The following is a 25,700-nucleotide window of genomic DNA, read 5'->3' as shown; positions in this document are numbered from 1 at the left end:
GTCAATGCATCTTGACATACCCACTTCTCATTTTTAAGTATACCTAATATTCATAAATGAATTCAGTTTACAACAGTGAGTGGACAGGACCCTGAAAAAGTTTACTCCACCAGGAATAGTAAGAATAGGTATATAAATGCATTATGATTATTGGGACATTAAAAGCATTATGATTATTGGGACATACAAATTAGATAATATGTATACTGGGGAAGTTGGTGATCAAGGTGCTTTGAGAGGGTAGTAAGTTCTGAGCTATACTTGACATACTAAAGGGAGAACCAAAGATAGCAGGAATTTTTCAGGCCTATTTCACATGTAGGTAGAAAATATAATGCCTAGTCTTTCAAGTCCCCTGTGGCATCATTGTCACAATTGCTTTATTTCTTCTTAGGCAAATGAAGATGTGACACAGATTGTAGAGATTCTCCATTCTGGGCCTAGTAAATGGAACTGGCTTACCCGACGTCTGGTAGAGTTTACCTCTTCAGGGAGTGTCCTCCTGTTTGTTACTAAAAAAGCCAATGCTGAAGAGCTAGCCAATAACCTTAAGCAGGAGGGTCATAATCTTGGTCTACTCCATGGGGACATGGATCAGAGTGAGAGGAACAAGGTCATTTCAGATTTTAAGAAAAAAGACATCCCAGTCTTGGTGGCCACTGACGTTGCAGGTAAGAGTTTGAATTTTGCCACGACTAGTCTCTGTTACACAGGGTGTAATAAGGCCTGTAGCACTGGATCAGGCTGATTGAACAGTTCCATTGGCCTGGCTTCTGCATTCTGCAAAGTAATGGTTCAGTACAGTGGTTGCAACATGGAGCTTTGTACGCCACTTTTCACTTGGCGTTTCTTGTTGATTAAGGTATCCTTGCAGCTAGAGGGCACTTATAAGAAGGTTATGCCCTTATGTCTAACTGTAATAGGTGTCTTACATTGTTAGTTAGACATACTTCATACAAGACCAGGAATCTTCTTGAATATTTTTGTCTTTGTTCTACTGAACTTAATGGTTACCCTTAAAAATACCCTGGTATTTTGGGCTTGTAAGATTGTTCAGCAAGTACTGGCCTCCAAGCCTGACAACTTGAGATCAATAAAATAACCAGGAAGTGGAAGGAGAGACCTGACTCCCACAAGTTCTCTGATTTCCACAAGTGCACCATGGTAGATGCGTGCCCACATGCACATGTGCACGCACACACATAAACACACAATAAAATAAATTTTTTATATAAAATTTGGATATTCGGGCTGGAAAGAGCGCTCAGCGGTTAAGAACACTGATTGTTCTTGCAAAAGACCCGGGTTCAAATCCCAGTACCCACATGGCAGCTAACAACTGTCTGTGACTCCAGTCCCAGGGAATCTGACAGTCTCTTCTGACCTCCTCGGGCATTGCACGACATGGGTATTGCATGCAGGTGATACACAAATACACATAAAATAAAAATAATAAATAAAATGTTTTTTTAAAAATTTGGATTTTTTTTTTTTTTTTTTTTTTTTTTTAAGCTGGATGTAGTGATGCATGCCTTTAATCCCAGCATTGTGGAGGCAGAGACAGGTGAATCTGTGAGTTCCAAACCAGTCAGAGCTTCATATTGATACCTTCTCAAAAAAACAAATCAGTTTTTTTTTTCAAGCTGTTTCTTTCTCTAGGAAAGAGAACCACTCAGCTGTGAGACACTTTTGATGCTGCTTTCAATTTTTTTATATGTGTAGCCCAGGTGCAAGAGAGAAAATTAAGCAGGTTATTGATGGCAAAAGATGTAAGTCCCTAAAACCAGATGACCCAACATCATAGAATCTTTGGTGGTGATGTATGTTTTACAGGGCTAACTCACCTGTGTGTGGGGGGCAGTGGTTAAGTATGTGGGGAGAGGTGCCTTTCCACATGTATGCATGTGGAGATCAGAGGTCAGCCTTGGGTGTTGTTCTTTAGAAGTCATCACCTTTTGTTGAGATAGGATGTCTGATTAGCTTGGAGCTTTTCACCAAACCATGCCTTTTACATTTTATTTTATTTATTTTTTTTTTATTTTATTTTATTTATTTTTTGGTCTTTTTGAGACAGGGTCGTCCTGGAACTCACTATGTAGACCAGGCTGGTCTTGAACTCACAGAGATCTGCCAGCCTCTGCCTCCCGAGTGCTGGAATTAAAGGCGTGCACCACCACGCCTGGCCCTTATTTTATTTTTTTAACATGGGTATGGATTTTGGAGGATGAACTCAGGTCCTCATACAAATAATTTACTGACAGCCATCTCCCCAACCCTTGTGAGCCTTGTTTGTTTGATTTTATGTTTATTTTTTTGGAATGGGTTCTCATGCAGTGCTGGGACTAGAACCCAGGTCTTTGATCTTTTGACTATAGATGAAAAATAAAAGAATATGGTTTTTTAAATTTCAGCCCGTGGTCTGGATATTCCTTCGATTAAAACAGTCATTAATTATGATGTGGCCCGAGACATCGATACCCATACTCATAGGATTGGCCGCACCGGAAGAGCGGGTGAGAAGGGTGTAGCTTATACCTTACTGACCCCAAAGGACAGCAATTTTGCTGGTGACCTTGTCCGGAACTTGGAAGGAGCCAATCAACATGTTTCCAAGGAACTCCTAGATCTGGCCATGCAGGTGAGGGGATGGTCATACTTAGAATTGATCCAGATGGCACAACAGAGTAAGAAATATAAGCAGTAAAGGGAAAGGAGCTGACATAAGAACTTGACAGGCGTAGGCAGGAAGGGCATGGTTAAAGACCTGTAGCCCCAGCTGGCCTTGAACTCAAATTTGCCTCCCAAGTGCTGGCATGCGCCACCATGCCCAGTGTGTCCCTACTACTCTTTACCCCTGAGGCTGGAAAAAAAATGTAGTTTTAAAGAAAACACTTGTATGGTACTTCTTGTTTTGTTTGTTTTTCCTTTTTGCTTCTAGGAATTGAGCCTAGGGCTTTTTAAGCACAAGCTAGGCAAGTGTTCTGCCACTGAGCCACATCACCAGCCCCTATTATAGTGCTTCTTAAGTATTTCTTACATATTGACATCTTAGACCTGTGATTGCTTCCTTTCAGATATGCTCCATTTCAAAACTAAGTGAAACATCCAGTCAAATCACTTACTGCATGCAGTTATCAAAGCGCAGTTGGATTCAGGGCTCACTTTTCCTCCCTCCCTCCTCTTCCATCCCTCTCTCCTTTGCAGAGATCAAACTCAAGGCCTTGTATCTCCTGGCCCTTAGGATAAATTATGATAGGAAATATTAAGCATTTGTCAGACTCATAGGCCAGTCCATATGGCTATTTCAGCGCACATGTAGCACAGCTGAACTGTTGGGTCTGCCCTTGTTAAGGGATACTTGGAGTAAAAGGCTGCAGTACAGGGGAAAATGATGTTTTCTCCTTTTTCCTTGGTGGAGAGGGCAAAGCTTAGCTAAAATTCTAACCAAGATATAGTTTGCTTGGCATGTTCTTACATTTCCTTTTGTGTCTTAGGCTTTATGAGTTTAGCACTTTTCCCAAACCTGTCCTACTTCTGAAGTTCTTAGACAGTAATATGTAATTGTCAGGTGAAACAGTACTCTTGGCAGTGGCCAAGTTCAATAAAATCTTTGCAGCTCTGTTGATAAATAAAATTTTTAGTTTCATGCTGCCTTCCTGGGAGTCTCTTCCTTAGAGTTGGTTTTAATAAGCCTCACTTTATAAAACTAGCCTTTTTTCCTTCATGTATGAATCTACCCTTTTTATTTTAATAAAGCTTTGGTCCAATTGTTTATGTTCAATAATAGTATGTATAGGTGGATTGACAAAAAGTAAATTCATTTTCCTCCATGAGGTTAAAAGTAGCCAGAATAGCTATTTTACATTTGAAGTTAATCACTTCCCTTCCAGGAAGTTCTGGAGGAAGGAGTAGTAAGGGAAGCCTTAGATTAGCATCTGAGCACCCTGATAAATTTTATGTGTCAAACTATCAAAAAAGAGGGCAGGCTGGTGACCGGGAATGTGGCTCACTTGATACAGTGATTGCCTGACATACTTGAAACCCTGGATCCAATCCCCAGCTCTACAGAAACTTGGCATAGTGGCACATACCTGTAATGCCAGCACTTAGGAAATGGCAGAAGGATTGGAAATTCGAGGTCATCCTTGATCTACATAGAGAGATCCAGGCCATCGTAGGATATAGGAGACACTTTCTCACAAAAACAGCCAAGACAGGCTGTTTCCTATATACAATCCTTCCCTCGTTATAAAAGCTTTGGCTATGGGGCTGTAGAGATGACTCAGTGGTTAAGAGCACTAGCTGCTCTTGCAGAGGACCCAGGTTTGATTCCCAGCACCCACATGGCTACTAACAACCATCTGTAACTCCATTTCCAAGGGATCCCACGCCCTCTTCTGATCTTTGTGGGCATTGCACTTGCAGGCAGTACACTCATACACAGAAAATAAAAGTAATAAATAAAGCCAGTCATGGTGGCACACACCTTTAATCCCAGCACTCAGGAGGCAGAGGCAGGTGGATCTCTGTGAGTTCAAGGCCAGCCTGGTCTACATAGTGAATTCCAGGCCAGTTGGGGCTACAGAGAGACCTTGTCTCAAAAAGACCAAAAATAAATAATTTATTTTTTTTTAAGTAAAAATAAATAAAAGCATTGGCTAAAGATGAACCAGAAAGTTCTGCCCTCTTAATTTTCTTTTTGACCCTATCTTCCTCTTTTGGCCTTTTCTCCCTTCATGGTCTTAACCTTGAATTGTGTTCAATACAGAATGCCTGGTTTCGGAAGTCCCGCTTCAAAGGAGGGAAAGGCAAAAAGCTGAACATTGGTGGAGGAGGCCTGGGCTACAGAGAGCGGCCAGGCCTAGGCTCTGAGAATTCGGTGAGCTCAGACTACAGTAATGTTCTTGGAGTAGGCCCCATGTCTTGAATTATGATATTTCGATCTACTCAAGAAAGCCTTGAGAGTCCAAAACCCTACCCGGGAGTATATATTTAATCTGATTTGATTCATTGCAATGCTGTTTCTTATAATGAAACCTGCTATGGAGGAAGCATCTATGTATATTTGGCTTAGTAGGCTTATTCGGAAATTACTAGATTAATAGTGCTTTCAAATTTTAATCCCTGTACCACTAGGTTTGTAAACTCATCATCCACCTCAGACTTAGTAAATTAGAAACTCTGGGTATATATGGGATCCAGCAGTCTGTTTTAAAAGCCTTCCTGTACTAGCTTAGAGCCTACTGTTTGTGAAATGTTGCCAGAGAATCACTATATCTTGTCACTAAACTCAGAAACAGTCTGTATGCTCTGAAAACCTGAATTAGAGAGAGGTGAGTAGACCTAGATGTTGTTACAAATCAGGTAAATGAAGGATTTTCTGGAGCATTAATGTTAATCTAGCACCTTTGATAGATCGATACCAATACAGTAATGTTGATGGTGTAAGTACTACGTGGTAACTGATAGTTATTGAGCACTTTATATATGCCATGGTATTCCAATTATTAATTGTACCTGTAACCCAGTGTAAAAAGCACTGTAATAAAAGCTGAGGTGTACCAGAAGTTACACACTGGGAAGTGTAGAAATGGAGATTCAGGCCCTAATGGTGTTGATTCAGAGCCTAAGAAGCTACACATTACTCTGTATTAGTAGCCGTTTCATCTTTAACATAATTTTTACTCAATAGAATGTTGCGATAATATATTATCATCTGTGTAGGTATGATTTGATAACATTTCTGATTATTAAGGTTAATTCCCAGAAACAGAATTACTAAGTTGAGGAGCATAAGCCTTTTATGATAACCTTTTCTTACTATACCGATCCTCACTAAGGGAGTAACTTTTTGTCTTTTTTTTTTTTTTTCCTGAAGCTGAGGACCAAACCCAGGGCCTTGTGCTTGCTAGGCAAGCGCTCTACCACTGAGCTAAAATCCCCAGCCCTGAGGAAGTAACTTTTTAAAAAATATGCAGTTACCACTGCAGCTCACTCTTCAGAGTTTTCAGTATAGTGAGTCCTAATCTGTGACATTTGCTTTTCTGTCTACATCTCTTCCTCATGGATATGTTTGTTTTTTAGGACCGAGGAAATAACAACAATGTAATGAGCAATTATGAGGCCTATAAGCCCTCTACAGGAGCCATGGGAGATCGACTAACAGCAATGAAAGCAGCTTTTCAGGTCTGAAATAAGTATTTCATTTAAAAAACTTTTATAGTAATTCCTGACAGTGGTGATAGGACCTTCCTGAGATAATAGTTAGGTTTGTAAGCTCCATGCTAGGTTTAGAGCCTTTTCCTTACTTGAATTTTACATATCCATTTAACAGTACCCTGTCTGAATATGCAAATTTAGAACTAGAAAAACCCCAGTGTTGGCCATCTACATCAGTCACAACCAAAGCCTGGAATTGTACTACTATGGGGTGTGTCCCTCCCTGTTTCTACAGTGTGTGGTGTTGCCTACCTACAAGGCTATTGTATTTTGTTTCAAATAATTGACATCTTTATTTGGGGGTGGTGCATGAGGACACATGCCAGAGAGTACATGTGGTGGTGAAATCACAACTTGTTATAATTGGTTTTCCCCTTCTACCATGTGGGTCCCAGGGATCAAACTCTGGTCTTCAGGATTGGTAGTAAGTGCCCTTACTATGTCATCTCACCAACCCAATTACCATTTTTTCAGCCAAGATGAGTTTGATTCTGTGAACTCTAGACCTTTTATTGGCATTGCTCTTTCCACTTGGCTAGCTACCTGGATGATTTAAAAAAAAATTTGCTTGTTTTGCCTGCATGTGTGTAAGTGCACCACACGCATGCAATGCCTACAGAGGTCAGAAGAGGGTGTCCGATCCCCCAAAATTGGAGTTACAGGCAGTGTTAGCTGGGAACTGACCTGGATCCTCTGCAAGAGCAGCCAGTGCGCTTAGCCACTGAGTCATCTCTCCAACCCCAGTTTTCACTTGTCTCCCAACTGATGATTTAATTTAGTCCTAAGATTTTTTTTTTTTCTGCTTTCATTGATAGAACTCTGAAAACTTTGTTGAGCAGTTTATACTTTATTTTTCAAATTTGAGAAAGATAGTATGGATATGATATGCACATGCACACAGGTATTTTTGAACTATATTAATAATCTCTAAGTTCAAGTTAGGTTTTGCTGTCACTTATTTTCATAGCTGAAAAGCAGACCCCACACTATTCATGTGTAGCTCAGTGCTATGCCGCTAGTCTGTTGCTATCAAACTTGTTGGATGTTTAAACTGTAACAGGTTGTAGACCATAAAAATCAGGCAGTAAACTTTAGTACCTTGAGGTCCTCTGCAAGTCTGATTTTTCTCTTACACGAGTCAGAAGGGCCCCTATGCTGCAGAGCCATCAGGATATTATCACAGTGACAAGATTGCATAGCTCAGAGTTCTGTATATGTAATTGTGGCCAAACTTAACCTGTATACTTATGTTTGTTATTGTACCTACCGATGTCTCTTTCTCTTTCAGTCCCAGTACAAGAGTCACTTCGTTGCAGCCAGCTTAAGTAATCAGAAGGCTGGAAGCTCTGCTGCTGGGGCGAGTGGATGGACTAGTGCAGGGAGCTTAAATTCTGTTCCAACTAATTCAGCACAACAGGGCCATAATAGTCCTGACAGCTCCGTCACCAGTGCTACCAAGAACATCCCAGGCTTTAGCAATTCTGGGAACATCAGCAGTGCCCCAGTGACCTACCCTTCTGTTGGAGCCCAAGGCGTCAACAACACGGCTTCAGGGAATAATAGCCGTGAAGGGATTGGGGGTGGCAATGGGAAAAGGGAGAGATATACTGAAAACCGGGGCAGTGGCCGTCATAGTCACGGAGATAGCGGCAATCGACATGGGGACAGTCCACGGCATGGAGATGGTGGTCGCCATGGAGATGGGTACCGTTATCCCGAAAGCAGCAGCAGCCGTCATACCGATGGCCACCGGCATGGAGAGACCAGGCATGGAGGAAGTACAGGCCGGCATGGAGAGAGCCGGGGTGCAAATGATGGTCGGAATGGAGAAAGCAGGAAAGAAGGTTTTAATCGTGAAAACAGGATGGACAGCAGCAAGATGGACAGCAAGACAGATAAGACACCTGATGGTTTTGCTGTCCCAGAGCCACCCAAACGCAAGAAAAGTCGGTGGGACAGTTAGAGGGTATATGAAAATCAACGTGAAATAGGTTGTCTTTAATTTTAGTTTTAGAGAGATTTTGGTGACTAGGTGTCTCAGGACTGGATTGGGATCCAACACGTAAGGAACCCTGCCCTCGGAGAACTGGAGTGTGGAGACATTATACCGGCATCTGATTCAGATGTTTTCTTGGGAAGCTACTTTGGTCCTGGGAAGCAGTGAGAACTGGGTGAAGTGTAAGGAGAATAAGTGGAAGATACTTAGGGAGGAAGGGCCTTTACAGGGCACAAACTCACTCTAGGTTTATAATAGCTTATATTTTTTACTAAAATGTCACCTTATAAGCAGCTGTCAATTGAGTTTTTCCTTAGCTGTGGCCAGGCAGTCCCATTTTTAGGAGTTGGCTTCTGCAAACCCAACCCTTTGATCTGTTAGGGATGCTTGGAAAGCAGTTTGGTGCTTTGGGACATTTGCAGGGGGAAATACTTGATACGCAGATTCCCCAGACAATTTTGTATCCAGCCCTGAGACATGGAGGAAGAGGCAACCTTCTAAATTCAGGCTTTGAGATTCCTGGAGCCACTAGAATTGAAGGGTAATGTTCATCCTGGACAAGTTCCAGGATTGTTACAGGCCTGAGGTACTAAATTCAAGGTCAAAAAACGCAATCCAACAACAGTTCTTAAAGTGTCTATTTCATTGTATTTTTTTTTAACTTGCCCCAATGTTCTAGTAGAAGTCTTTTGCTGAAATGGTTCTGATGATTTCTGTTCTTGTTTATAAAAGGAAAAGAAATATATAAACTTTGAATTTTGTGACTTTGTGAAGGTTTCTTTAAGATGTGCATTCCTTTCTGCTTGCTCTATAGTAAATGTTTTACTACTGGGACCTATCATCTGCGACTGTCATTTCTACCTTACCATGGTTGGTACATATTAAATTATGACTTGGAACAATGTGGCCCATGATGTGAAATGTGGGGAAGTGCTTGCTTATTAAACTTATCAGAAAAGACATCTCTTCTATCATCATTTTATTAAGCTAATAATGGGAAAAGGGGGAGGACTCTCCAAAAGGCCACATGCCAAGAATAGGCTACAACAAAGGCCACATTCATGGAATTGCCCCTTAGTTTCCTTCTCAAGTTCTTCATGGAAGTTTGGGGGAAGGAGGTCCTATCATGAAAAAGATGATTCTTGGTGCTTTTATGGGAGACCGTCCTTCAGGCCACTGTTCAAGAATATTACAGAATTATAGGTACCCAATATCTCCCCATCTTCTGAGCAACAACAGCAGGCACCAAAGCTGCCACAGTGACCTACGCCACTCCTCCTTTCTAGTCTTTCTTTAGTCTTTGCAGAGATCTGGGGAGCTGTGCTCACTTGTGTTTGTATTTTTTCTTCTGCTCCTTGCGTTGCTGTGCTCTCTGGTCCTTTTTCATCCTAGAGTCTACTACCTTGAAATGACCTCTGACTCCAGCTGGCCGCCTCACCTTACGCCCTACACCTTTTTTGGCTACTACATAGGTAACCTGGCGCTTCTCCTTGCCAAGCCCAGCCTTCTTGTAGAGACTGTAAAAGAAAAGAAACAGGTTAAAGGATTGCTTTCTGTTGCTCTATTTCACCCTTGTCTGTGTATCATCTGTTGGTATCATCTGCTGAATTACCTTCGCAGCTGTGCCACCTTTTCTCGTTCTGAAATATCCACTGTGTTCACCACAGCCTCTGCCTTCTTCTTGGTCTGCTCCAGCTTCTTCAGCATCTGGGAGGGACTCTCTGTTAGATGACCTGTTTCCTCATTACCGTCCCACAGAGTCCTAACCTCTACTACTTACCCTTCGTTTCTTTCTGGCCTTAGCCTCAGCCACTTTTTTGATAGGTCGTGCATTGATTTCCCGCCAGCGTTTTCGGTAATGCTCTACCTCCTTCTTGTCAATAGGCAGCTGGCGTATCCGGTGCTGCTTCTCTTCCTGTACAAACCACTCTGGGAGGTCCCCCTCATCTTCATTAAATGCATACCTGAGTGGAGAGGATACTAGTCTTAACATGTTTTTTTCTAAGGAAGAAATCATTCACTTAGCCCACTGCACCTCATGCTGTTCTGTTCACTTACCGGTTGAAGGAGTTATCTATGAGGTCTCTCTTGGCCTTTTTCGAAGAGGCAATTACAGCACCTAGAGCAAGGCCTTCGGGGTCCAGAATCCGATGTTTTACTAGAGAGGAAAAGACAAAAGTCAAAGCTGGATTCTCAGCACTGAAACTGCCACTGGTTTCTCTCCACTGTTGTGCACAGCTCTTACCTGGGTCCTCAATAGGTACTACTTCAAACCCATCATCCAACTTAGGCCCACGGCTTCGTTTCATGCCATGGGATGTTTTCCAACTGTGGAAGAGAGCAGGATTGAGTCCCATCCTCTTCAACCACACATTCCAACTTCCCACCTCCCACTTAATAAAATTGCACAAACTTTGCTACCACATCACAGACACCCAAGGCTGAAAACCCCCAATTTAGGAAAATGACTGAAACTGCTGCTTCACCCCTTTCCCACTGGCTGTACCTACTCACCTTTCTTCATCCTCACTGCTACTAGTGTCACTGTCTGAGCTGTCATCTCGGTCTTCTCCAGGGTCAATGGTAGCTTCTGTCCCTGAAATAGCCTCAGTCTCCTTAGGGACCTCATTCTGGTACTGGACAGGTTTCCTCTCAGTCTTCAAACTAGGTGGAGGTGGCTGCTGCTTCCCCTTCTGATGGCTCTTATACAACAGCTGGGCCTGACTGATCTCTAGGGCCTCATCAGCATCATCCTCAATCCCACTGAAGCCATCCTGTGACAGGAAAATCTCAGCAACCCTCTTCCCAGGGAATGCCACCATCCCATCAGTCTCCTCAGCTGTTACCTTTGAGAACCACAGGCTAGCTTGTTCTTCCTGCAGCACTGCCTTTCCCTCCAGTGGTACCAGCAATGGATTCTCTTCCTCCTCTTCCTCTTTTTCATCATCTATTTGAGCAAACGGTGAGCTGTAGACCAAAGGAAAGGGGTGAAGCTCTGTGACCCCCAGAGGCCTTGTTCTCTCAGTCTCCGGCAGTGCCGATACCAGTGGTATCAGGAATGAAGCTAATGATGGCAGCACCCTTCTCAGAGCCCTTACCACTTTTGGTCCTTCAGACCCGACTGTCCCTGGACTCCTGCCAGCTCCTCTGGATCCAGATCACTTTCCAGAGAAGTATCTTCATCATCATCCTCAGCATCTGACACATAGATGTCATCCCTTGGCAGATCAGATAGAAACGTGTCTGCAGCACTCATGTCCCCTTGTGTTACTTCCTCTAACAACTGAAATTTAACAGGAACATAGATTCTAGTACTCTCAGCAACATCAGTAAGAATACTGGCAAATATGTTAAACTCTTACACTTCAGCTGTGACCAAGGAAGTCATCAGCCTATCTAAAACAGCCAATTCTGCTCTGTTCCCACTGACTAGTTTAAAAATCTCAGAAGCCACCTGAATTGCCTGTGTATGCCATTCACACATTTGATCCCACTGAAACATACACCTAACAGAACTGATCCCCTTCAACCACTCAGAGCTTTAACGTGTTTTCTCACGACAGACATAGGTACCATTTCTTGAATGTCAGAATGTACTTTTTTTAAAAAAAAAAAAAAAAACAATCTAATTCTCTGGGGCTGGGGAGGTTGCTCAGTGATTAAGATTAACTGTCTGCTTTTGCAGAGGACCTGGACTGGGTTCCCAGCAACTACATGGTGGCTAACAACTATCTATAACCCCAGTTCCAGGGGATCTAATGCCCTCTTTTGTGCATTATATGCACAAAACACACATAAAAATAACATAGGTACCATTTCTTGAATGTCAGAACATACTCTTTTTTAAAGCTAATTCTTTGGGGCTGGAGAAGTTGCTCAGTAGTTAAGAACACTGACTGCTCTTACAAAAGACCCAAATATGGTTCCCAGCACCCATATGGCAGATAATAACTTCAGTAATTCCAGTTCCAGTGGATCCAATGCTCTCTTCTGACCTCCACTGTACTGGCATTGCATCACATGGGCGCACTTACACACAAGCAATATACTCATACACGTGAGATAAAATACATAATATAAAATATTAAAAGTTTTAGTGGCTACTTTGCCACAAAACTCCCAGTAGATAAGGTGTATTCTTGTTTTACAGATAAGGAAATGGGCTAAGAGATGGTATGTGGTTGTCAGTCATAGAACTCAAGTGGTAGAGATGGAGCTAAAGATTGCATCTGTTCTATTGTCTGTGACAGGAAAAGCATGTTCTTCAGTATTTGACAGAAGCACCACCCAGCAGTTTAATGCAAGGTCTTTTTTACTTTATTTGGTTTTTGAGACAGTCTCCCTGTAGCCCCAGTTGGCCTGGAACCATGTAGGTCAGGCTGGCCTCAATCTCACAGAGATCCATCTGCCCCTACCTCCCAGTGTTGGGATTTAAGGTGTGTAACACAACACTGGCAGAATGTAAGGTCTTAATATTCTAGCCTATATTCTATAAGGATAAACTGATATCACGCTGCACAAATCTTCCTGATTTCATATTAGGTCTGTTTCTTTTTGGTGTTCGCGTCACAGGGCTTTTTTTTTTTTTCCCTATAGTCTCCTCACAAAGTAATTTTATGAGTGAATGAAACAACCAAACCCCATAATCAGTTCACTTAATCCAATGTCTTCTACCTCCAGATAAATAGCCCAATCCCTATCTGTACCTTCAGCCGTCCTTACCTGCTGACCCCGGATGGTACGTAGGGAGAACATGCCAGTCTCCCCCTCATCTGCAATGGAAACCCCAGGCAAATCCATCTTCAGTTCTATGCGCTCACGCTGCTTTCTCTGCTCACGCAGCAGCTTCTTTTTCTTCCTGAATGGACAGGTTGAAGGATTTAATGGGCACCAGCTCCAAAAACCATTCACGTGCCATTCACGTACTTAGGAACTCTGACTAGAGGTCCTCAAAGTCCTCCCCAGAGCCCCTCACCTCTTTAGCTCTGCTACCTCCTGGGCCTTCATTTCTGCCAGGGTCCGGTTAAGCTGTTCCTCCTCCTCTTCCTCCTTAGACACCTTCTTTGTCTCAGCTGCTGGCTCTTCTTCATCACCTTCTTCCTCTTCTGAGCTGAGGCTGACAAAATAGACCGGAGTTTGCTTATTTTCACAGGCACACTTCCTCTAACACCCAATCCTACCCAACCCAGGTTTCCCTCCTCACCTGATGTCTAGGGCCTTTGCTTGCTCTTTCAGCTTCTTGGCCACATACCGCCTAAGCTTTGTTCTCCAATTTAGTAAAGACCTGCCCAAGAAATACTATTACTGACAAGTCTTAACCATCTCCACCTTTGTCCCTGTCCCCTCCTTTACATCCACACCAAATTTCAAGCTTCAGTCACAAACTTCAACAGAATCCTGGTTCTCAGCCAACATCACAGCCTTTACAGGCTGGTCCCTGCCTTAACTCCCCTGGCCCCTATACCCACCATGTACCTGAGCTCCTTGCGTCCCAGCACTTTGATGTCCTGGCAGCAGGCTTGTATGTCCTCAGTTGTGGCTGGATGGTGTGCCAACTCTTCATCATCTATTGAAATCTATTTGTGAGGCAAAAGAATGAGACTTTTCTGGTCTTGTCTCTAAAGCTCCCTTCTATCCCTCATTCTAGGAACTCACTTCGCTGGCCTTAGAGAGGAAGTCAACAGGATTGACAGCTCGCAAGAAGTCAGTGACTGAGGTTCGGTGATAAAGAGTGAAGTCACCTTCGGCATAACCTTCAGCCTTAGAAGGGAAATAAAGATGGTTAGGCAGTACCTTCTTGGGTATCCAAAGGACCCACTGGGCCCCATTCCCAGTTACAAGACCCATTTCTGAAAAACACCTTTGGCTTCTTCTTAGTCACCAACTCAGTAACAGTCTTAGCCTGAACTTCAACCTCCTTAAAGGCAAACTTGGGATCAAAGAATTTACCATCAACCTTGTCAGGAGCCAGGAATCCTAAAATGATAAGGTAGACTTAAAAGTATGCTTTCACAATTGGGGGGCTGAGTCACAAGAAAGAACTGATGCCCACCCTGGCAGACTACAAAGATTTCTGCAGATTCATGGCGAGAGGCTTGGGGCTTGGTGGCCTGGACATGGTGGAACAGCTGCTGAAAGATCCATAGCAGGGGCTGATAGTCACGGGAACGGAAGACCTTTGTGATGAAACAGCCACCTCGAGCCAAAAAATCACAAGCCAAACGCAGAGCCATCAGTGTCAAGTGAGCTGTAAGATAGAGACAGTCAGTGAGGACCTCTGCAGCCTCAGGGAGTGCCACCCTCACCCTCCAAGCGCCTCATTCCCTGCACCTTGTGAGTAAGCATCGTGGACCCAGCTTGCCCCAACGTTGGGGGCCCCATCGTTGAGCACAACGTCAACTTTCCAGGTCTTCAGCTCCTTCCTCAGAGCCTAATGAAAAGTAAAGGCTTTATGGCAACAAAACACAAGAATGGCTAAGAATAGAGACTCTGCCCAGCCATTTACTGAGTGCCCACCACTGGTGACAGCCTGTACCAGGCACTGGCAAGAAACAAATGATACCTTGGTCTTTACAAAGGTTACAGTGCGAGTTCATTTGAAGGAACATCACTGAAAAGCTCTGTCCTTCCAATTCATAACACCATCCCTGCCAGGCATGGTGGCACATGCCTATAACCCCAGCACTCAAGAGGCAGAGGCAGGAAGACTGCAAGTTCAAGGCCAGCCTGGGCTACACAGTGAGGTACATAGATTCCCATCCCAAGAAAAAAATAAAAACACCCATTTCTAAGTAAAGATGGAGTGGACACCAGTGTTGTCACGGGCCTTGTCATTTAGGCACCTGTTGAAAAGCACAGCAAATTGGGAAGTTTTTTAACTTTAGGAGACAGTGTTTGCATGTAAACGGGCAGGAAAGGAGATTCTTGTTACCTGCCTACAGCGTTCTGTTGTGATGTCTTCCTGGAGAGTCACCACATTGGGAAGAGGCTTGATTGGAACCAGGTCTACTCCTGGAAGAAGTGAGGTCAGAGTATTCTAAAGGGCTGCCTCAAGCAAGGTAGAGGGAGATGGAGGACAAAGTTAGTGCCTCAATCCCCTCCCTCAAATACCCAGGAGTCACTCACCCACAATAAGACTGGACACAGGCATAAACTTTGCAGCCACCTGCAGCCTATGAAAGGGACAGAGATTCAAATACCTTTCCTTCCTTTAACAACCACCCCCTTTAGGGGCACCTGTCAAGTGTAGTGGCCTAAACACATACATATTCAGACTTTTCTCCACAATCAAGAAGGGAGAGGGAGGCACATCCATGAGGGAGCTCTGTGAGATCAAGGCCTGCCAGCCAGCCTACACAGTGAGTTCCAGTCCAGCTGGGGCTACAGAGAGACCCTGTCTCAAAAACAGAAGGAAAAAAAAACTTGAGCAGGGTCTAGTGACACAGGCCTATGATCCCAACTAGTGGGGAGGCTGAGGCTGAAAGACTGAAATTTCAAGGCTGGCCTGGGCAACTTGGTGAGACCCTGTCTCAATATATAATAATAGAGGAATATAGCTAGACCGTAGAGCACTGCCTAGCATGAGTGAGTTCTTTAGGTTCAGTCCCCAGTAGAAATGAAAATAAGGAAGCTGCCCCCCCAAAGCTTAGGAGCGACCTATACTCTGGAATAGTTATATTAACCTGAGCCTGGAATTACTGTCAACGGGGATGGGGAGAGTTCGTTCCAATTCCCATCCTCCTCCAACTCTAAGCCAACCAGGGCCAGGGAAGTGCCACCAGAAATCAAATGTTACCATCCTCCAGGTGCAGCACACAGGTCCAGCAAGGCCCGGGCTTTCTGCAGGAACTGAAAGCGGCGATTGAGCTGGATCAGCTTGAAAGCCGAGCGCGAACGATAACCTGGGCGGCGGGGGGTAGGGGGTAAGGGGTGTGTATAAAACAACGTCGTCTACGGAGGGGTATTCTAGCAGTTCTACAGCCTCAACCCTCCGCCCTCCTCTGCGGAAAAGAAATCTATCATTCGGAAAGGTGAAACAAATGCGGACAAGACTGATCTCCCGTTCACTCTCAGCGCGAACCCTAACTCACCGGTCTCCTTGGCCAAATGGTAGAATTTGTCCCGCCGGCTCTTGCCTACTTTCCCTTTCTTGCCCATGGCGGAATGGAATGCCTCTCAATCTAAGGAGAAAGACAAAGTTGCGAACATCTTCTTGAGCACTGGATTCCGCCCCTGTTCCCACTTTCCGCGGCAAGCACTCACGAGTCCTAGGGTTGGAAAGACGCTTCTGAACTCCGCACGGTTTTCTCCACTTTTAGAGCAGCACATGTAGGCAACAAGCGCATTTCCGCTTCCGCGAACGTCTGCGTCCCTGGCTCCGAGTTTCCGCCATTTTGAATGTGGCCACAAATGGCCTCTGCATATCTTAAAAGTTGGAAGTGGGCGCCAGGAAGGGCAAGCACGAGAAACAATTACTAAGCTAGAGTATCAGAAGCAACTTACTAGCTACACGTCTCTCCACCCCCTCCATAGGCTTCCGGTAGCCAGTACCACCGCCCCTTCTCGCCACACACCCTGCCCATTGACCCGGAACTCTTCTGCCGGGTGCCAGGCCGAAGCCTTCACTTCCGCGCCTGCGCGCCAGGGGGGTCTCGGATGCCGGCGGTCTCTGCAGAGGAGGGAAGATGGCGCTTGACGGGCCGGAGCAGGTAAGGTCGCCTGCGCTGGCTACGAGACGGCGACCGGATGCGGGTGCCGCGCGAGGGGCGTCTGAAGGGCGGAGTGGCTACAAGCTAGAGGGTCGGGTGGATTAGGAGTGGGTGGATCCGGCCAGACTGGGCCCTGCCTGGGACTGGATCTGCTGTGTCAGCGCTGCCCCGGGTGAGCAGAGTGAGGGGAGTAGGCGACCGGGAATGGGCTTATGCGGAGCTAGGTCTCCCGTCCTCCCTACAAGCTGTGTCTGTAGTAATAACCCTTGGGTTCAGAGGTTTTGCCACAGTGTAAAGTGCCCCGTGATCTACTCAAAGTCTTAGGTAGGCAGTACTTGCATCCTTTTAGCGCGTTCAAAAGGAAGGATTAGGAACAAGAACCCAGAAACCTCATCTATCGAGATTTGTGAGAAAAAGGAATGAGCTGGGGGGAGGAAGGGTGGTTTTGTGTCTTAAGTCCTATCAAGTGCCAGAAGGATATCGGATGTTTAGGCCCATGTTTAATAACCATACTGTGTCTTCAGATGGAACTGGAAGAGGGGAAGGCAGGCAGTGGACTCCGCCAATATTACCTGTCCAAGATTGAAGAACTCCAGGTGAGTAGAGTCTGGAAAGAGCTAGGCGGGGATAAGAACAGAGAAACGGATTTCCGCACTTCCATGTAATTCCATTGGGAGTGCAGTGGAAGAATTCTTTTCCTATACTGTTTCTTTGTAGTTTTTATAAATATTATGTGTATGTCTGTGCACCTGTGTTTAGTGTATGTGCACCACGTGTGTGCAGGTGCCCATGGAGGCCAGAAGAGTGTGTTAGATCCCCTAGAACTGGAGTTACAGGTGGTTTTGAGGCCTCATATGGGTGTTGGGAACTGAACCTGGATACTCTGCAAGAGCAGTAAGAGTTCTTAACTTCTGAGCCATGTCTCCAGGCCCTTCTTTGAACTTTTTTAGAAAAGTATCCATAACATGCTGCTGCATGAGGTATATGAATAATCTTTTTTGTCTTTAAGATTCACCCCATTGAGAGCAGTAGTATTCAATTACTCATCTTCAAAAGTCAAATTTTAATAGAAAAATACCACTAAATGGGATGTAGCAGCCACACCTGTAATCCCCACCACAGCAGGTTGGGTCTGGACAATGCTGATGTCATAGGGACTAAGTGGAATGAACTGGGTTACTCAGTGCTCCAATCTAAAGAGCTGAGCCAGAGAAGTGTGGGAAATAATGTAAGCAGTGTTGGAAAGCCACAAAGAAAATTTCTGAGCTCCAGATGCATTTCCAGGTATTTGGTTTACTGTTGTTTGATGCATCTACATGTGATTTTGTATCTCAGGCCTGAAATAAAGGATAGTGGATGATGTGTCCATGTGCAGTCTGGAAACATATCTTGTGTCTTGCATTTGCTTTATATTTTTGTTTGCTTGTTTACCTGATTGCTTACGACAGGATCTGTGTAACCCAGACTTGCCTAAAACTCTCTAGCCTCCAGCCTCAGCCTCCTCAGTGTTGGAATTATAGGCCTGTGCCACTGTGCGTACCTTTTAAAAAATGTTTTTATGTGTATGACCGTTTTGCCTGCATGTATATAAGTGTACCCGTGTCATGCAATGTTGTGGAGGGCAAAAGAGGAGGATGTTGGACTCCCTGAAACTGAAATTATAGATGGTTGTTAGCTACCATGTGGGTACCTGGGAACTAAACCCAGGTCCTCTCCAAGAGGATGTTGGACTCCTTGAAACTGAAATTATGGACAGTTAGCTATCATGTAGGTACCTGGGAACTGAACCCAGGTCCTCTGCAGGAGCACCCAGTGCTCTTAACCACTGAGCCATCGCTCTACAGCTCCTGTGCCTATCTTTTAAACTGTTATTTCTAGACCAGAAGTGGACAAGCCTTTTGTGATGGCTGTCTTAGGCTCCTGAGGGAGAACAGGACAGGGTCTTAATGATGCTACTGGAGAATCTCAAATGAGCAAGTGTCTTGCAGTTCACACCTGCCTGTGAGGGTTTCAGCCAAGATCCAGTCTCCTATAGGATATTATTGCCTTTGAGTAATGGGATTTGTCTCTTGTCCTCCACAGTTGATTGTAAACGATAAGAGCCAAAATCTCCGGAGACTGCAAGCACAGAGAAATGAGCTGAATGCCAAAGGTGAGAGGGGAGAAGATGGGAAGCTGTGTGTCGGCAGCTTGAAGCCCGAGGTCTGGCTGTTCCTAATCTAACTGCTCAAGTGTCTCCTCTCAGGCTGAGGAGATGCTTTCCACTGTCATTATGTAGTTGTTTCCCTGCACATCTCTGCAGAGATCCACTGTAATCCCCTTCAAGACATGAGTTCTTGGGACTTTCCCTTCCAAATGTTAAGGTCCTTAGTTCTTGCAAACTGGAGTGAGTCCCAAGAAGGCACAGCAAAGAAGTTAGGTGACTATTTTTTGTCATCTAGTTCGTCTGTTGCGGGAGGAACTGCAGCTGCTGCAGGAACAGGGCTCCTATGTTGGAGAAGTAGTCCGGGCCATGGATAAGAAAAAAGTGTTGGTCAAGGTAACAGCAGCATGACCCCAGGACCAGGCCATTGCATCCCCACCCTTTTTCATGAAGCCCCCTGGGGAAGACAAGAGTTCTGTCATGTTATTCTAGGACTCCCATGGGTTATTCCTGGTTAGGGCTGATGATGTGGTGACTCTAGAGGCTCTTATTTCTTCAGGTACATCCTGAGGGCAAATTTGTTGTTGATGTGGACAAGAACATTGACATCAATGATGTAAGTGCAGCAGGTGCGGTTGGGTGGGGGGAGCAGCTCTTATCACACTTCTAAAGCTCATCCCTTCAATCCAGGTAACACCCAATTGCCGGGTTGCTTTAAGAAACGACAGCTACACTCTGCATAAGATCCTTCCTAACAAGGTGGACCCTTTGGTGTCACTAATGATGGTGGAAAAGGTGCCAGATTCAACTTATGAGATGATCGGTGGGCTGGACAAGCAGATCAAGGAGATCAAAGAAGTAATTGAGCTGCCTGTGAAACACCCTGAGCTTTTTGAAGCACTGGGCATTGCACAGCCAAAGGTAAGAAGCTGACTTTTGTTCAAGGTCAGCCTGGTCTAGTGAGTTCCACACCAGCTGGGGCTACAGGGAGACCCTGTCTCAAAGACAGGGAAAAATAAAAAAGCAGACTTTCCTGGAAGCTGGCTATACTCATTCCTCTTGCCCCAGAGTAGACCCAGGGGGTTGCCTTCGCTGCTGAACAGTAGCTAGAAGGGGATATTTCTAGAGCACTAAACTAGTTTGGACACATCAGAAAAGACTTCTGTTTTCATTTTTTCATCCTTTATCTCACTTAAAGGATCTGAAAGCCAGTATTTAGTAAATGTTCACTATATGAAAGGGGTTGGTTTTTTTCCCTAAGTGTATATTGTCCCTAGGGAGTGCTGCTGTATGGACCCCCAGGCACTGGAAAGACACTGTTGGCCCGAGCTGTGGCTCATCATACAGACTGTACCTTTATTCGTGTCTCTGGCTCTGAACTGGTACAGAAATTCATCGGGGAAGGTAACTGGCTTAAGAATGTGAGCTGGTTGAAAGTAGGATGTTCATTAGTTCCTAATGCCAGGTTGGCCTCTGCCTAGGGGCAAGGATGGTAAGGGAGCTGTTTGTCATGGCACGAGAACATGCTCCATCTATCATCTTCATGGATGAGATTGACTCTATTGGCTCCTCAAGACTGGAAGGAGGCTCTGGAGGGGACAGTGAAGTGCAGCGCACAATGCTGGAGCTGCTCAACCAGCTGGATGGCTTTGAGGCCACCAAGAACATCAAGGTGAGGTGATACAGGCTTCCAGGTGAGCCAGGTAAAGGTGTGAGGGGGCATGCAGGCCAAAGTGGAGCTTAACTGGTTCTACCCCCTTTCTCTTCCCAGGTTATCATGGCCACTAATAGGATTGATATCCTGGACTCTGCCCTACTTCGCCCTGGGAGGATCGACAGAAAAATTGAATTCCCACCCCCCAACGAGGAGGTCTGTGGTGGGTGGTGCCTGGAGTGACTCTGACTCTTGCGGGTAGAGTGCAGTGGTCAGGATTTTTTTTCTTTTATCTCTAGGCCCGGTTGGACATTTTGAAAATCCACTCTCGAAAAATGAACTTGACCAGGGGGATCAACCTGAGAAAAATTGCTGAACTGATGCCAGGAGCATCGGGGGCTGAAGTAAAGGTAATTGGAGTCTTCTGGAAAGCAGGGCAGTAGGAGGAGACTCTGGGTTTAAGAGCCAACTCAGTATTAAGAGGCCCAGGAGCAGGGCCTCAGCCTCTCTTTTCTGCTCAGGGTGTGTGCACAGAAGCAGGCATGTATGCCCTTCGGGAACGGCGAGTCCATGTCACCCAGGAAGACTTTGAGATGGCAGTAGCCAAGGTATGTGCATCCACCTTCACCTTTCTGCCCTTGCTGGAGCAGAGGCTAAGCTTATGGCCATGCAGTTCATAAATTTCTGCTCACACATGGATGCACACCCATGCATACTCTTTTCTCCCCTTCTCTCCCCAGGTCATGCAAAAGGATAGTGAGAAAAACATGTCCATCAAGAAACTATGGAAGTGAGGGTATGTCCTTTGTGTGGATCCCTCAAATAAAGGTCTGTGCAAAAAACTCTAGAACGTGTCTGTTAATAAGTGGCTGTGCTGTTCAATGACCGGGTCTGGGCACCACCAATAAATGAAAGAATTTATTTGGAAATTTCCAAACATGCCAGAAGTGGCATTTGCCAAGCCTTAGGCCCACCCTCTACCAAACTCCACAAAGGGTAACAACAGTCCTCCCAGCTTTCCCCTTAAGCTAACCCTGCCCTCCACCATGCACGCACCCCTACCTTAGCTGGGCTAGAGAGAACTGGCACATCCCCACCCTCTGGGAGATGCCACCTTCCCCTGCTTAAGCAGCTGGAGGTGGGCAGCCCCACTGCATCCCAGGAGATGATGGCGGCTGTAGCCGCTTGCATAGATTGTGAAAAGTAAGGAAGGAGGTACCAAATAGGGCCCCCTGAAAAACCCTAATTACCCCTGTACAAAAAAGTGGCTCCCATATAGAAAACCTGCTCCCCAAATAGTGCAAATACCCAAAGGAAAGGAAAAACCAGCAGCAAGGCTGGGCTTGTAGGAATGGCAAAGAACTTTGGTTGAAAAAAGCCAGGAAGAGCCTGGGCTGGGCCTCCTCCTTGCCTAGCTCCCCAGAGCCAGCTCTGACACTGGCCTAAGGGTACAGCCTGTAAACATGCAAACCCAGCAGCCTTTGGTTCAGAAATGTCTGTTACAACGGTAAAACACAACCTCTAGCAGTCCTACTTGGGCCTGCCTGCAGGGGCTGAGACTGCATCTTGGGAACCCAATTAAAGCCAATGCAATAAAGTAGGTAATAAGGCTTTGGGGACCAAGCAATGAGGAATCCTAACACTACATTTATGAAACTAAAGCTGGGGAGTAGAGGGTGACAGGAGACACACCTCACCCCATCCTACGTCTCCCGCCAGGTTCCAGGGGTGGGAAAGAAGGAAGAGATCCCTGAGCAGTTAGGTCAGACGAATTCCCAGCACCTGTTCCAGTTCCTGTCTTCGCTGCTGCACCTGGAGAAAGAAAACATAGCTGAGACTTCAGCTATTCGACCAGAGAAGGATAAAACGGCAGGGCCTCACCTTGGCAAAGATGTGCCGCCCAACTGCTTCCTGGGCCCAGGGCTGGTGGTAGAAAGCAGCTCGTCTCTCCTCCTCAGGATTTCCAATCACATCAGTGATGATCTGTAAAGAACCAGGGATAAGCCACTGCATAATTCCTACCCCTGAGCTGATCTGCCTGCCCTAGGACTGGAATAGTGCTTTGGGGTGCAATCACCCAAGGGTTTCACATGGAACCCCCTTCAGGAAAGAGGACTACACCTTGAGGTCTCGACGTTGGGAACGGAGCCATTCCTGGATGAAGTCCTGGGGGTCAGTGCTAAAGCTGAGCATGAAATCTCTCTGGGTCTTCAGCTGATTGATGGACTCAATAGTCTCATGGATCTGAGGAAGGCGTACATGTGTCAAATGTGCTCCAGCCCTAGGAACAGTTTTCAGACCTCGGGCCAGAGGTCCTGTTTTCAATGTGCTGTATGGAAGTAACAGATCAGCTCATCCTTACTCTGGCCCCAGATGAGGCTGTGGAGGCAGAGGACCCACCTTGACATCAAGAGATGCAATTTCCTGCTGGTTGGTGGTAGAGGCCAGAAAGTTGCTCATCTGGGCCTTCAGTGGGTCATCCACCTCCACATCAATGTCATAACAGGCCGTCTTCTTCTGGTCATTGGGATCCACACTATAGACAACACACAAGAAAGGAAGGGAAGCATGTGGCTGTGTCCATCCCATCACCTGACAATTCTATGCTTACATTACAGTAAGGTTTCTCCCTTTGTCTTTCCATCAAGCAAAGGGTGACTGCTCTTCAAAAGCCTTTCCATTTACCTAATGACATGGTTGATAACAATGGGATCTGGATGCTGCAGCAATCCAGCCAGCTTCATAGGAATCTCAGAGAAACGGAGTCGGCCACAGCTGAAGATCTGGAAAGATCACCAAAGGCTTGGTGATGTCTGAGGCATGGGGAAGTAAGACCATTCCAGAGCCACTAGACAGCAGTCAGAAGAGTGGCTAAGAACTAGCCCACTAAGGTTCTAGAGCAGCAGATAAGCCAGGGATTGAGAGAACAAGAGGATGGCACCAGCTAACCTGACGGAAGTAACGGTTGCAATTGATGTACTCGCGCTCATGCCCATCCTGCAGCTGGTTGTGTTTGATGTAAAGCCACAGGGCCTGCATGATGGCAGCCCTTGTCTGTGTGTGCACTCCCAGCAACCTGGCTAGTCGGGGGTCCAGTTTATACTGAGGAGGCTGGGAATGGACAGAGAGAGGCAGGAAGGTTTCTTGTGAAAAACCAAAAGGAAGGATTTCTAGGACTCTGCTCCCCTCCCCTACATGAATCTCTCTGGCCCCAGGCAGGACCCCTGGGCATCTGTCACCTGATGATCCAGCATGAGCAGGAGGGTACACTTGACATTGAGATCTCCTGGCCGTTTCACCTGAAAGCCATCTGTTTCCTGGGTGGTGGGCATCCGGTGCCACTGACAGGGAAGAGGGGAGATGCCTTTTATTACTAACTAGGCTCCAAGTAGCTAAAGCTATCCCACTCAGCCATTACCAGCTTATGTTCAGTGTCCCCAAACAACTATTTGTCCCTCCCAAACGCTAGGGCCACACTCACCTCCACCAAGTGGTTGTCAGGCCCATACAGTTCCTTGTCCAACTCAATGACAAGGCTCTTAAAGAATGAAGAAAACTTCCTCTTCTGTTTGCTAGGCTGGGAATGGAAAGGGGTGTAAAGATGCTAAGTTCTCTCATCAAAAAAGAAGCAACATTTCAATTCTAGAGTTTAAGGCACAATCATGGGCCCTGAAGAAGCAGACAGAGTGGGCATAGTGGGAGGAAAAGGGCTCGCTCTCTATGAACCTCATACCAATCAGTGATACTTGACTGTCATCTACAGGAAAGCTATATATATATAACTACATAAATGTTCATCCTCAAGCCTGAGTTATAGAAAGCTCAGTGGTAGAGCACTTACCTAGCATGTGTGAGGTCCTGGGACTGATCCCCAGCACCGAAAAACAAAACAAAAACTCCAACTTCCAATAGGCTGAAGCTGTGCCCTCTCCCTACAGTAAGACTTTTCTTAAGGAGTGCCCACCTGTGGCTCCAGTCTAGACTAACATAGGCCTCCTCCCTTGCCAGCACCTCCTTCCCCAACTTACATCATCCAGGAGTTTTCCCTCTACTCGGAGTTCCCAGGAAGCCACCTTGTCGGCTGCTGGGGTTCCCCCTGGGGTCCCTGCAGTTCCTGCATTATCACCATCTGTCTTGCTGGGACTGAATGTATTGGAAATGTAGATCCGGAGCTTTCGCTTTTGCTAAAGAAGAGAAACAATTAGAGGTGGACAAATGTACTGGAAATCTTCCCCTTACATATCTTCCCCTTATAAGTAGTAATGTTTGAAATTAGTAGTGCTGGCCTTTAAAAAACTCACAATTCTGGGGGACAAACTGATGCATTGCTGACAATGACAGCACAGTAGGATTGGTGGTGTGACAGGCATATACAACATCGTGCTGGCAAATCTGAGCCAAGGCAGAGCAATTACCTAGCATTGCGTGAGGTCATGAGTGTCTACCTCCTTCCCCCAAAAGAAACCTCTAGATCACATTTTAAACACATACTAGTCCTTAAATAGCCTAGTCTCCTGGAAAGCCTTCTCCTTTCGGGAGTATGTTCTAGAATTAAAGAACAGAGAAGGAAAGAAAAGAAAGCTGCTTTAGGGATGGGAAAAGAGAAAGTAACTACCCTGTCTACCCTCTCTCTGGTAGCTTTCAATTCTTTTACCATGATCTATGAGATTTACATTTTGAGTCATCACCCAGGAGCAGATGCATAAATACATGCATACAGATGTTTCTCCTTTCGGGAGTATGTTCTAGAATTAAAGAACAGAGAAGGAAAGAAAAGAAAGCTGCTTTAGGGATGGGAAAAGAGAAAGTAACTACCCTGTCTACCCTCTCTCTGGTAGCTTTCAATTCTTTTACCATGATCTATGAGATTTACATTTTGAGTCATCACCCAGGAGCAGATGCATAAATACATGCATACAGATGTATCTATATATACATGTGTGAAAGTATACATATAAATGTGTGTGTATTTATTACATA

The 25,700-nt window shown here is 45.4% G+C and overlaps 4 protein-coding genes across 5 annotated transcripts in view; 2 read left to right on the top strand and 2 right to left on the bottom strand.

The window, feature by feature from the left end:
* Ddx42 (DEAD-box helicase 42) overlaps positions 1–9,049 on the top strand; it is a 46,187-nt gene extending 37,138 nt beyond the window's left edge. Inside the window, exons 14-18 of one of the 2 annotated variants that reach the window (XM_008846587.3) lie at positions 395–671; positions 2,412–2,638; positions 4,769–4,879; positions 6,085–6,186; positions 7,508–9,049. In XM_008846587.3, the coding sequence (XP_008844809.1) occupies positions 395–671; positions 2,412–2,638; positions 4,769–4,879; positions 6,085–6,186; positions 7,508–8,182 (1,392 nt within the window). In that variant the 3' untranslated portion in view covers positions 8,183–9,049. The remainder of the gene's footprint in view (positions 1–394; positions 672–2,411; positions 2,639–4,768; positions 4,880–6,084; positions 6,187–7,507) is intronic. The other variant, XM_017801505.2, reaches the window with a different exon arrangement.
* A 130-nt stretch (positions 9,050–9,179) lies between these two features.
* On the bottom strand, positions 9,180–16,637 carry Ftsj3 (FtsJ RNA 2'-O-methyltransferase 3). The gene is made up of 21 exons (XM_008846589.3): positions 16,478–16,637; positions 16,306–16,395; positions 16,011–16,116; positions 15,341–15,387; positions 15,147–15,226; positions 14,546–14,645; positions 14,268–14,462; positions 14,076–14,191; positions 13,871–13,975; positions 13,691–13,791; positions 13,419–13,499; positions 13,191–13,331; positions 12,938–13,073; positions 11,314–11,498; positions 11,062–11,182; positions 10,730–10,989; positions 10,461–10,543; positions 10,274–10,373; positions 9,996–10,179; positions 9,828–9,922; positions 9,180–9,732 (listed from the first exon to the last, which is right to left on the bottom strand). Exons 2-21 carry the CDS (start codon positions 16,370–16,372, stop codon positions 9,540–9,542), a joined length of 2,496 nt encoding a protein of 831 aa, XP_008844811.1. The 5' UTR covers positions 16,373–16,395; positions 16,478–16,637; the 3' UTR covers positions 9,180–9,539.
* A 143-nt stretch (positions 16,638–16,780) lies between these two features.
* Psmc5 (proteasome 26S subunit, ATPase 5) lies at positions 16,781–21,567 on the top strand. Its single transcript, XM_008846586.2, has 12 exons — positions 16,781–16,923; positions 17,448–17,519; positions 19,006–19,075; positions 19,365–19,462; positions 19,626–19,682; positions 19,757–19,987; positions 20,344–20,470; positions 20,548–20,738; positions 20,838–20,936; positions 21,020–21,130; positions 21,242–21,328; positions 21,461–21,567. Exons 1-12 carry the CDS (start codon positions 16,900–16,902, stop codon positions 21,512–21,514), a joined length of 1,221 nt encoding a protein of 406 aa, XP_008844808.1. The 5' UTR covers positions 16,781–16,899; the 3' UTR covers positions 21,515–21,567.
* A 53-nt stretch (positions 21,568–21,620) lies between these two features.
* Smarcd2 (SWI/SNF related, matrix associated, actin dependent regulator of chromatin, subfamily d, member 2) overlaps positions 21,621–25,700 on the bottom strand; it is an 11,049-nt gene continuing 6,969 nt past the window's right edge. The window contains exons 5-13 of the mRNA XM_008846585.3: positions 24,749–24,904; positions 24,202–24,297; positions 23,960–24,061; positions 23,670–23,831; positions 23,406–23,503; positions 23,121–23,256; positions 22,842–22,964; positions 22,602–22,703; positions 21,621–22,532 (exon numbers count right to left, since the gene is read on the bottom strand). Of these exons, the coding sequence (XP_008844807.1) occupies positions 22,479–22,532; positions 22,602–22,703; positions 22,842–22,964; positions 23,121–23,256; positions 23,406–23,503; positions 23,670–23,831; positions 23,960–24,061; positions 24,202–24,297; positions 24,749–24,904 (1,029 nt within the window). The 3' untranslated portion in view covers positions 21,621–22,478. The remainder of the gene's footprint in view (positions 22,533–22,601; positions 22,704–22,841; positions 22,965–23,120; positions 23,257–23,405; positions 23,504–23,669; positions 23,832–23,959; positions 24,062–24,201; positions 24,298–24,748; positions 24,905–25,700) is intronic.

Source organism: Nannospalax galili, unplaced genomic scaffold, assembly GCF_000622305.1.
Source record: "Nannospalax galili isolate Female #2095 unplaced genomic scaffold, S.galili_v1.0 scaffold1023, whole genome shotgun sequence".
NCBI classification, from domain to species: domain Eukaryota; kingdom Metazoa; phylum Chordata; class Mammalia; order Rodentia; family Spalacidae; genus Nannospalax; species Nannospalax galili.
Note: the sequence above shows the minus strand (reverse complement) of the source record. Positions and strands in the feature narration are given on the sequence as shown.

Excerpts from the sequence above, each read along its gene's own strand:
- Ftsj3 (XM_008846589.3), bottom strand. The coding sequence starts at position 16,372 with ATGGGCAAGAAAGGGAAAGTAGGCAAGAGCCGGCGGGACAAATTCTAC. Across the intron at positions 14,646-15,146 it reads CAACAGAACGCTGTAGGCAG|GCTCTGAGGAAGGAGCTGAA; the intron begins GTAACAAGAATC and ends ACTTTTCATTAG. Across the intron at positions 10,180-10,273 it reads ATAGATAACTCCTTCAACCG|GTATGCATTTAATGAAGATG; the intron begins GTAAGTGAACAG and ends CTCTCCACTCAG.
- Psmc5 (XM_008846586.2), top strand. The coding sequence starts at position 16,900 with ATGGCGCTTGACGGGCCGGAGCAG. Across the intron at positions 17,520-19,005 it reads CCAAGATTGAAGAACTCCAG|TTGATTGTAAACGATAAGAG; the intron begins GTGAGTAGAGTC and ends TGTCCTCCACAG. Across the intron at positions 20,739-20,837 it reads AGGCCACCAAGAACATCAAG|GTTATCATGGCCACTAATAG; the intron begins GTGAGGTGATAC and ends TTCTCTTCCCAG.